This window comes from Sphaeramia orbicularis, chromosome 13 (assembly GCF_902148855.1).
Source record: "Sphaeramia orbicularis chromosome 13, fSphaOr1.1, whole genome shotgun sequence".
In the NCBI taxonomy this organism is placed as follows: domain Eukaryota; kingdom Metazoa; phylum Chordata; class Actinopteri; order Kurtiformes; family Apogonidae; genus Sphaeramia; species Sphaeramia orbicularis.
In genome coordinates this window covers 21,967,759-21,978,572 of record NC_043969.1, presented here as the reverse complement: position 1 = coordinate 21,978,572, position 10,814 = coordinate 21,967,759, and the positions used below count along the sequence as shown (strand labels likewise).

At 38.1% G+C, this 10,814-nt stretch overlaps 1 protein-coding gene across 1 annotated transcript; it reads right to left on the bottom strand.

Moving 5' to 3' along the window:
- LOC115432031 (dipeptidyl peptidase 1-like) lies at nucleotides 1–9,481 on the bottom strand. The gene is made up of 8 exons (XM_030152800.1): nucleotides 9,244–9,481; nucleotides 8,996–9,141; nucleotides 8,400–8,554; nucleotides 7,321–7,476; nucleotides 5,196–5,311; nucleotides 2,894–3,025; nucleotides 456–688; nucleotides 1–267 (listed from the first exon to the last, which is right to left on the bottom strand). Exons 1-8 carry the CDS (start codon nucleotides 9,401–9,403, stop codon nucleotides 1–3), a joined length of 1,365 nt encoding a protein of 454 aa, XP_030008660.1. The 5' UTR covers nucleotides 9,404–9,481.
- Nucleotides 9,482–10,814: the final 1,333 nt, after the last annotated feature.

Sequence of the window (10,814 nt, the reverse complement as noted above, 5' to 3'; positions counted from 1 at the left end):
CTACAGTTTAGGGATGGGATCACATGCGACTGCCACGCTCTCAATCGCACACTCGTCATTTCCTCTGCGGATACGGAAGTACCCGTCCTCACCCCAGTCGGTGCTCCAGCTGTTCTTCACAATCCAGTACTTCTGTCCAGTCATGTGACAGCGGCCGTACCCCACCAGCAACACAGAATGACCAACGCACTCAAAGGGAGTGAAGGAGTCACTGAGGCCTGTGTGGTGGTAAATACCCTCCTTGTAGTGCTCGAAATCAGGATAAACCTGGGAAAATATCAGGGCAGTTAGATTGTCTTTCAGTAAGTTACATTTATATTTTACCTGCAGTTGTCTTGATTTTATATTAACATTAAACCATATGTGTCGCTGTAACCTTTGTAAGGATTCAATAATGTGTGCAGTCTAAAAGGTCCCTACTCATTGTTAATAGTTTGTGGAATAATGGCACATACCTGCAAGGACACTGCTATGGGTCCTTTCTTGACCAGCTCCAACATCATGGCCGCTTCACTGCAAGCACCATAAAATCCACCTACATAGTTATATTCTGCTACATATATACGGCTACAGTTTAGAGGGACATCACAAGGAATGTCTCTAGCCACATATGGAAAACAAGACTCATCCACAACACCAAAATCCTGTGTGTATTTCCCAATCAGGAACGGAAACCCACCGTCACAACCTGAACAAAAAGTGGAAAAAACAAAAAGAAATTCGACTTGGTTCAAAAGGTAAAGTATGAAAAACATACAGTCACACAGCCAGAGTCAAGACGAAGACAAAAACTACACAAAATATGCAGTCGGGGCAGAATACTGCATCAGTCTCATTATTAAGAGCAAAAATTCATCTCCGAGTGCCTCGTATCACCAGTCTCTCTTTCATATATCACAACTACATTAGTTAACTTGCACAGAGCTAGGTGACCAACAGTTGGCAACCAAATGAAATTAATGCTCTAAAACATTCAAGTGCATATCTAGGTAGCTTATATTAGCTGACACAGATATATTTGACATGACCTCAGTCATCTCAGTAGTGTCTAAAATTCACAGAATTTTAGACACTACTGTTTTTTTTATTTTGGTTCTGTTGATATAGATGAAGTTGACATGTTTAATTACAGATTATTTACAGTATTCTGCAGTCTTAGCCAACATTAGGTTTGTTGGTTTGGTGAAGTTCTAATGACCAGACATATGCATTTCTCAAACTCTGTAGTAAGATACAATCTGGATATATGGGAAGTATGTACATCACTAAAAAGTAAACTTTCAGGGAAAAAAAGAGCTTCTATAAACCAAAGAGGTAGTATTTAGTGTAACCTCCCTTCACACAGAACCCTTTTCTTCATACAATATGGGATTCATTTTCTGATGTTTTATACCAGGTTTCATTCTCCACATGTCAGATGGTTCTGTTTGTGCTGCTTCTTGTCATGAGGACGGGGGTCATGCTAAATAGTGACTTTAACCTGTAGAGTCCATTTAATTCAGTTTTGTGTGTGTCATTTAAGGCTGCACACATATTTCCTGTATTTTAAATATATATGCTCAGTTCAACCCCACAAAAAACAAGAAAGCTGAAGTGATCTAGGACTTTTGCACAGTGTGGTATACTTGTAGATGGCCACAGCTCCTTCACAACTTCAAAGGCAGAAGTGGGTAAAGTTACTGGTGCATCTGAGGCGGGATATTTTGCTTCAAACAGAGTAATGATAATAACCCTCTGGTATCCGGGTGCGCCTTTTAGGCACACTTTGCACTTCGTTTTAAAAAACTTCATATTATTTTTCACAATTTAAATAAGGTTAGAATTCAAAAGTTGTTCATTTTTGCATGATCTTTAAAATTCTGGCCACTAACTAAAATTTGCACATTGTAAATAAAAGAAAATTACAAGACTAGCATCTGTCTCCCAAGTGTGCCTAAAACGCACTGTTTCTTCCATTTGACATGTATGATTAGGGCTGACCTTGATTTACAAAAATAAAATCAAATTAGAGCAGAAAAATAAATCAATATATAATATTTAATAGTTTGAATTATAGGTGTGCATTTTACGCACACTTGTTGACAGATGCTAGTATTTTTGAACATTTGACCTAGCGCCAAAAATAATAATGCAAATTAACCAATGTTGGAGTTAGTCACTGACATATGCCAGGCTGCAAAAATCAAATAATATGTGATCCACATTTTATGTAGTATATTGAAAAAAAATTTCTTTTTTGTTTTTTGCATCCAAAAAAAAAAGGTTTGTTTACAGTACAAACACGGCATTTAAAGGGTTAAAAAAAAATGTGACAATTATTGAGCATTTGGTATTTTTATTTACGACTCAAGTTGATGAAATAGAAAAAAAAGTGTAAAAGAAATAAAAACAAACTGTATGAAAATTTTTTTGACATTATTCCACAAGTGTGTGAAAAATGCACACTTGGTGCTTAGTAAGGGCCTTGCTGGATGAGATACCAGAGGGTTAAATCATCAGACATTGTTTTGAAAGTTTTGGTCCTGAGTGGTCTTGAAGACTAGGTAAAATACAGGTGATGCTTAAATGAGTTCTTCAAAAAAGGGTGATAAGATTATCTTAAGAACTACAATACCATCAGTGTCATTAGTCAAGATAAGCGGATCAGTTACGAGATGTTTCAATTTAAAGTATAAATCTAAAAAGTACAGAACAAGGAGCATTCAGATGTTTTCAGGTTGGGGAGAGGAGAGCCCAGAGATATTCAGGTTTTTTTAATCTATTGTAATATTGCTCTTGGGCATGTTCCTGACCTACTGTATGTGCTGCATTTAATGTCTTTAACAACCAGTCAATCATTCTGCCATAACTGAGTGTTGAACTGCTAAGTGCTGCTACTGTTGAGTTGTGATACCTTGAGAATATTGAGAGCAGGAGACCACTTGTTGTGGGCTGAGGGTGGGAGTGTCACTGTTGTTGGTGAGGATCCGGATACGAGCCTCCAGCATTCCCATGGAGGCGAAGGAGTAGCAGCTGCCACATGACGCTGGAACAGAACATCAGAGAGTCACACAAGAGTCAGATACACCTGTACGATCTGATGCAACCAGTACAACAGCCCTGAAATCACATGTGCAGAAGATTTATTCAAAAATCCATCATATTTGTCCGTATTGTTGTCCTCTGATGCAAGTTATCTCCATTAGTAGAAGAATATGACAAGGAGCAGACGGACGTGCTGATTAAAGTCACTGGTCACCGCTCACAGTATGAAGCAGAAAGTTCTTAATAAAACACACTGCAGAAACAAATTAGGTCAGAGAGCAGAGGATGAAGGGATTTGCAGGGTAGAGTAATTGTAATGATTCATGTCTGGGTGACAGCAAGAACAGGTTTTATTTGGATCCATGACTTAAAGGCCCCCAAGATTAATAAGACATACTTTTCCAGGAAGCTAATCTGACATAAGCGTCTATACATATAGTAAAATTTTGGATTTATATAATGGTACAATTTTTTTTTTTTTTTTTTTTAAATAGCACACATTCCTTATTTGTGTGCATTTATAAAGTAAACCGACAATGTTCTTCAACCTATAAAGACCCAGTGCAATTCTTGTGGCAGTTCCAAAGGTTTTTTTTTTTTTTTCTATATTTAACTTTTCTCATGTGATTGATCACCATTTATTCGAATATTATCCAGTGTACTTTTTGTGTTTTTTCAGTAAAAATCAAGTATTTTCCTGTATTTAATTTACTAATCATGTAGACTTTCATAAAAGCTCAGAGTAAAGCTGAGGGTTATCATATCAGAAACAGTGAAAACTGAAGAAAAAGTGACTTTTCAACAAAATGAATATAAAACCAAGTGTGTCCATCCACTGTCATGATCAAACTCCATGGGTTTTACTGGTGAATCAATGCTGTAGAAGATGACAGTGTTTCTACATTTACTACGGAGCCTCTTATCATCCAAATGGGTCATATCTGATGAACATTAAAAAAGATGACAAACTGCATTTTACACCAATTATTTACATGTATTGATAGAATTAGTGGATCAACAGGTATTAAACATTTTAGATCAGTAGATGCTTTTGGTTGCCAGTGGCTGTTTGGGTCTTTATGGGTAAAAAAATTCCAGCGTTTTTAAAGTCTATGTTGTAGTTGTTATTTTCCCACATTTTCATTGTTGTAAATTCAGTGAAATAATGGAACTAAAGGACAGAACGTTAGAGCTCTGTTCAGGTGTCTTCAGTGCAGTTAACCCGCGAGGTCTTAAAAAGTCTCAAATTTACAAATCTGCATTTAATATCTTAAAAAAGTCTTTAAAAGGTATTAAATTTGATGTGGTAGGTCTTAAGTTATGTTGCGATAAACTTGTTAGCTGTATTGTGTTTAAATGTGTCTGTTAAATGTCCAAGCTACAAAGAAAGTCATGTTAGTCTCTGCAGTTCCTCCTGTTCCAACCAGACAATTTATAATGATAGTAGGAACCAATTATTGCTAATTTTGCAGTCTCTGGTAAGAAATGACTCAGAATGGTGGGAATCAAGGCTATGGAGTAAATCAAAACATTTTCCTAAATTCTAAGACTCTCAATTTTTTGCCAGTATGACCATGAAATGGGCATTAAATTCTGTTATAAGTCGTCCTAAATTGAACTTGTAGAAACATGTAGGAACCCTGTCAGTGTCACTTCTATGTCTTGCGTAACGCTGGTGGCCATGATCTCACACTCATGTCAGTTGTACATTTTTTAACCTATTAAATCCATGTGAATTGTAGGGCTGGAGCAGAATAAGCTTCACAGTGCTGCATGCTGGCTTAGACGGCTTCTATTGAAACACTCCAGTCCTCTCCAGATCCTTAAACCCAGACCTGCAGAGCCCCTCTCAGACACTCAACTACTCAGCACACATAATCTCACCGCTCGTACATAAGGCCATGCAGAAACACAGGAGGAGAGCAGAAAGTGCACCCAGGCCTGTCATGAATGAAGCAAAGGAGTCGAATGCCTGGTTTTAACCATCCACTCCCACTGACAGACACTCGTGTGTAAATGTACCGTTTCATCTATAAGACGCACAGATGTTTCAGTTTATGTTGATCACATGTCTATGAAAATCAGAGACTGTCAAACAGTGACTGAAAAAGAAGAGACTTTAAGACGATGCAATAACTTTGTATTTCTATTCAATATCACTTGAGTTTTACCTTGGTTTCGCACAGGGCTGACAAAATTAACACCATTAACATCTCTCCAGTCCCATTGTTCAGGTAGAGTCAACCCCATGTTAGTGTCACTGATCACAGGTGAACGGTGAATACGTCTGAAAAACAAAGAATTTTATGTAAAAACCAAGAAAGTTTTAAGATAACAGGGGCAAAAATAAACAAATCAATGTGTTTCTTTGGGGGGTAAATTTGACCTGGTGGTGGTTACAGGTGTAAGTACCCCTGTTTTTAATCTGGATTTATCATAACTATATTTAACAATAGCAAATGTAATAACATAATTTTCAGAAAGTCAAAAACTGTGGAATTTCACTTTTATTGAAACAAGGTGATACACAATTGAAAAACACAACCACAGGTAAATTCAAGTCATTGGTGTCACAATGGGGGGGGGGGGCTCAAATGCACAGTACTGAAGAGAAAAAAAACACAAGTTTATTAAAAAAATGAAAACAACACAACAGAAAACCTAACACAAGAGCTAAATCAGAGTCCATAGAAAAAAAACCCACACAAAACCTGAGACAGAGTCCATAGAGAAGATGGATAAATGTCCGGGTTATGGAGATGAAAGGAGAGAAATGGACCAGTGCTGCATGGCTGCAAACCAAAGCCTTAAATAGGCTGGAGGTAATTGGCTGCAGCCACGCAGCGCCAGCAGGTGAGTCTGATGATGATGATTATGAGAAGGAGGAGCTGAGGGTCACACAGACCATGACCAAAAGGGAGGAGCTGAGAGTCACACAGGCACAGATCCTGACAATTGGTAGTTTTAATGTTACAACGCTAACAATATTATTCACATATCACCATCTACTGTGAGAGCCATTTATACATATTTCAATATTATTTATGATGTTTTGGGATGACAAAGAGTAGATTAATAAACACTGTTTTTTTGTTGTTGTTTTGTTTTGTTTTTTTTACCTTTTCTTCGAGATGATGTGCTGTGACAAAGAAACATGGTGTGAAAAACAAGCTTCCATTTGACCCATGAAGACCCAGTGCTAATTTTGTGGCAGTTTCAACTTATTTTTTTCTCCATACTTAACTTTTCATAGGGGATTTACCATCATTAATTATAATATTCTGCTCTGTGTTTTGCATTTTTTCAGTGAAAATCAGGTATTTTCCTATATTTAATTGACTGATTATGTCGATGTTCAAAAGAGCTCAGATTAAAAATGAGGGTTATTATATCAGAAACAGAGAAAACTGAAGAAAAAGTGACTTTTTCAGTAAAATATATCAACAACTGAACAAAAAACAAATGTCTCCATCCACTATCATTGATCCAACTCCATGGTGTTTACTCGTGAATCAATGCTGTAGAAGATGGTGTTTCCATGGTCACTACGGAGCCTCTGAACGTCCAAATGGGTCATATCTGATGACCATGAAAAGATGATAATCTGCATTTTACACCAATTATTTCAACGTATTAATAGGTTTAGTGGTTCAGAAGTTATTAAAGATTTTAGATCAGTGGATGCTTTTGGTTACCAGTGGCTGTTTGGGTCTTTATAGTTTAAATGGAACTGAGGGAATCAATGAATAGGCAGAATAAATTTAAGGTCAGTTTTTCTTTTATGAAAAGCCTTCATATTCTCCATTAACTGACCAGCAGGTGACATACAGTCATTTGGAATTTTAGTGACTTGCTTGGTGAATCTGTCACAGGTAGGACTTACTCTATTGGGTCTTAACACTTATGAGAGTGGCTTGGTTGGACTCATTGCTTACAGTAACATCAGAGGTGGTGCTTGGTGTGACTTCTCTACATCGTGTTGAAGTTATTTTTCAGGGTTCAGTTCATTCAGGTAGAAAGTGTGGAGCTTCAACAGCTTAAACAGAATTTCCTTTTATTGGGTCAAGCACCATTTTGCCACCAACATGTTTACAAAGCAAATAGACAATATTTTTAGTGACAAATAAGGTCAAGAGGAATTTATCTGCATTTATTTTCCTTATTTATTAGATCAGAATCATCTGGGGAAGAGATTATATCTAGAACTTGTGAAGTACAGGCTTCAGAATGTATTAAAAAAAAAGCAACTTCAAACATTCTCTAACTTCATGAACGTTCAATGTGATGAATAGTCACCTGGGGATCTGAAAGGCGGGCCCTCCTGCTCTGTACTGCACCTCCTGTGGAGTATATGTCTGATGTTGTGGGTAGGCGTGAGCCCTCCAGGAGCTTTGGACAGAGTTGATCGCATCAATGTAGTCCAGGATATGTTTGTATGGCCTCTGGAACCGCCTGGAAAATAAGAACAGATGATGCTTTGATTTTGGAAAGTTATCGCAATACTGCAGTTGAACTTTCCTGTAAATGGATATAATTGTCCAATATGTGTTCATATGACATACTGCAATGTGACACAGTTGAGGCAGAAGTTTTAGTTTTTTTTATGTTGAAGTTGTTGATCATAATTTCAAGAAATATGAAATTTTGTAAAATGTTTTGTGTTTCTATCATTAAAAATGTGGATGTTTGATGAAGTTACAGACCTACAGTTAACAAACCATCAGGCATTTCTACTAAGCTACAGATAAAAAGACATAACCAAAAAACAGACAGGAGAAATCCAGTTCAACAGTATCCCATCCGTTTCCTGCTCTGGGACATCATAGATTGAAATCTGCAAAGTTTCACATATAGTATTGTATAAGTATCAAGGTAAGAAAATGTTCTCCATTTCTGCATGACTCAGTATTGACTGTAAAATGAAAAACAAATAGATAGTATATAGAAAGCCCCTCTGCAGCCTAAGGTGTAAATGAGATGTTATTGGACAAATAGGTAGAGGCTCAAAGGGGATCCATCTTTATCAGTGGCAAATAATGCTGAGTCTTTACATTATAGAACTCAGTATTCAGCATCTATTTGTCTTTACAGTCTGATTTTTCTGAGTAGAATTCAATTTCCAGGCTCATCTGAGGCAGGGGAAAGAAAAGGAGTTCACGTAAAATCATATACTGACTCAGTGGGCAAGTAGACATTGGCATGCACCAGAATGCACTGATGAGATGTTCATTTACTATAGTTTGTCTGATTCGGTTTCTCTTTTTGCACCATCACAATGGCTAATCTATGCAATATTGGTAATAGAGACTTGCACATATTTTAAAATGTGCGTGTCATGTATCATAGTTCTATATATAAGTATGCTGTAAGTATACTTGTTTCTGAAGAGACGTTTGTAATATGTTCGGGCTGGCACAGATTTCACTTTCTTCCCAACAAAACAGGCCCAGTTGTTCCCCAGGACATCGTGGATCCACCCAGGTAGGGTCTGGTCACAGTAACTGGTCACTTTGGAGGCCTCCTCAGTGTACTGCAGAACACATAAATGTAAATTTATTAAAAATTAAATATGCAAATTAACAGGCTGGAAAAAACAGCTCCACAAATCCGCTTTTGCAGGATATTTCCCTCCATTTGTAAAACTCAAGCTGCACCAATTTCAGACAATGGGGAAGTTCAGTGAGACATGGAAAAATGATAACATGAAACATAAAGCACTTCCTTCTATCAAGACTCATGTTGGTTAAAAAAAACAAATTGAATGCACCAGTTTTCAAGCAGTGGCCCTAATCTTAATATCTGCACATTCTAAGAATCTTATCGAATGAATGAAGAGGAAGCTGAGTACATAATCAGTACAACTTTGTGACTCAAAGTTTACAGAGCAATGGAAAGTTGATGAATCCTCAGGTGACCACTTTTTACAGCGAGGAAACTTAAGCACATTTTCGTATATTCAGGTTTCCTTTACCTTAAAGAATCCAAACCATTTGTAGCCCCTGAGGACCACCTCAAAGCCCTGGTTGTGGATGAGGGTGAAGAAGCCAGTGTGGCCCAGCTCATCTGTGGCCACTGACAGTTTCTTCAGGGTCACAGTGACTGTACTCTCACCTGTGGCTGTGGATGAAAACACATACTACACTTACCTAAACTATACTATATGAGCTTTACTCCATCAGCTGGTGAGGTCATATTCCTCATATGAGCGACGATGTCTACCTTCAGCAGAACAGTTGATAGTCTTGTCATGTCCTCCTTTGGACACCTGAAACACCCATGTCCCCAGCAGGTCCTCATAGGTGCAGTTGGCTGGTGTATCACCCCAGGACCCTTCGACCCAAATCAGGAAGACACACAACAGCACACCGCCGAGCTTCATATCGATACACAGTCAGCTAACTAAGCTTACAAACACACCTAGAGGACTACTGGTAAAAACCTGAGTCTGACACTGACTGATGTTGCTCCCCTTCCTCATGTGGACCACATTCACAGCAGACGTTCTGAGGCCAATCACAGCTGTTGCTGATTTCATTAACGATGGCTTAGTTTGTTTTAGTTGCTGGGAGATGTTTTCAGAGAATCACTAACCACGAATCCAAGCCTTGACAGTCATACATCTCTGATTTTGCAGCATGCAAAGAATCTGAATCTCAAATTGTTGTTGTGTTGTGTTAACATGAACCCACATCTATGCCATGGATACACCAGCCAGGTATCTATTTTCTCATGCATTATATTATTCATTCATCCATTATCTGAACCTGCTTTATCCTCACTAGGGTCACGGGGGGCGCTTGGAGCCTATCCCAGCTACTTATGGGTGAAGGCGGGGTACACCCTGGACATTTCACCAGTTCATCGCAGGGCTGACATATAGAGACAAACAACCACTGTCACATTCACACCTATGGGCAGTTTAGATTAACCAGTTAACCTATCAGTGCTAACCTGTCTTTGGCTTGTGGGAGGACCCGGAGAGAACCCACACAGACACGGGGAGAACATGCAAACCCCACACAGAAAGGTCTCACCCCCGTCGACTGGTGTTGGAATCAAACCCAGGACCTTCTTGCTGTGAGGCACGAGTGCTAACTGCTGCACCACTGTGTCACCTGCATTATAATAATCCACATAAAAACTCACTGAAAATTATTTCTGAATACTCTGGTCAAAGTGGAGACTTTGGAAAACTGTTTTCATGCTTGCATATGTACTGAGGAAAAAAAGGTCTTTGGGTCCAAAACATCATGTGTGTGGCCTTTTATCTTAACCCCATAACAGTGCTCTACAGATGGATTTATGCGGGTTTGTGTAGATTGAATCTATTGATCTAATGTGTCCGATGTTATTGAAAACAGAGGTGGGGAGGTCCATTTCTACAAATACCAGGTTCCATGTATATGTCGAGGCCCAAAACGGAATCTGGCCCGATTCAGAATCAGGCCGGCCCTGAATGGAATTCTATTCTAGGCCGGCCTAGAATGGAATCCTGCTGCTATAATGTTATTTTTATATCATGTTTAATGCAAATGATCCATAATTCCATAATTTGTCATAATTTTACATTTTCAGTCTTACATACCTTGAGTAACTATTGTCAATTTCAGTCGATTTCACTGTACCATATATTGGTGGGGAGTACCACTAGGTTCTATTTGTAAATAAAGTGTATTATAGTTTACAATTAAAATGTTGTTTGTTTCTTTTTTTTTTCACATATTTGCAAATTCCATGTATTGATTTTTGTAATAATTTAGATCATTTGCATTAAACATGGTATAAAAATA

Excerpts from the sequence above, each read along its gene's own strand:
- LOC115432031 (XM_030152800.1), bottom strand. The coding sequence starts at position 9,403 with ATGAAGCTCGGCGGTGTGCTGTTGTGTGTCTTCCTGATTTGGGTCGAA. Across the intron at positions 9,142-9,243 it reads TATCAACTGTTCTGCTGAAG|CCACAGGTGAGAGTACAGTC; the intron begins GTAGACATCGTC and ends TTTCATCCACAG. Across the intron at positions 689-2,893 it reads CTGCTCTCAATATTCTCAAG|GTTGTGACGGTGGGTTTCCG; the intron begins GTATCACAACTC and ends CTTTTTGTTCAG.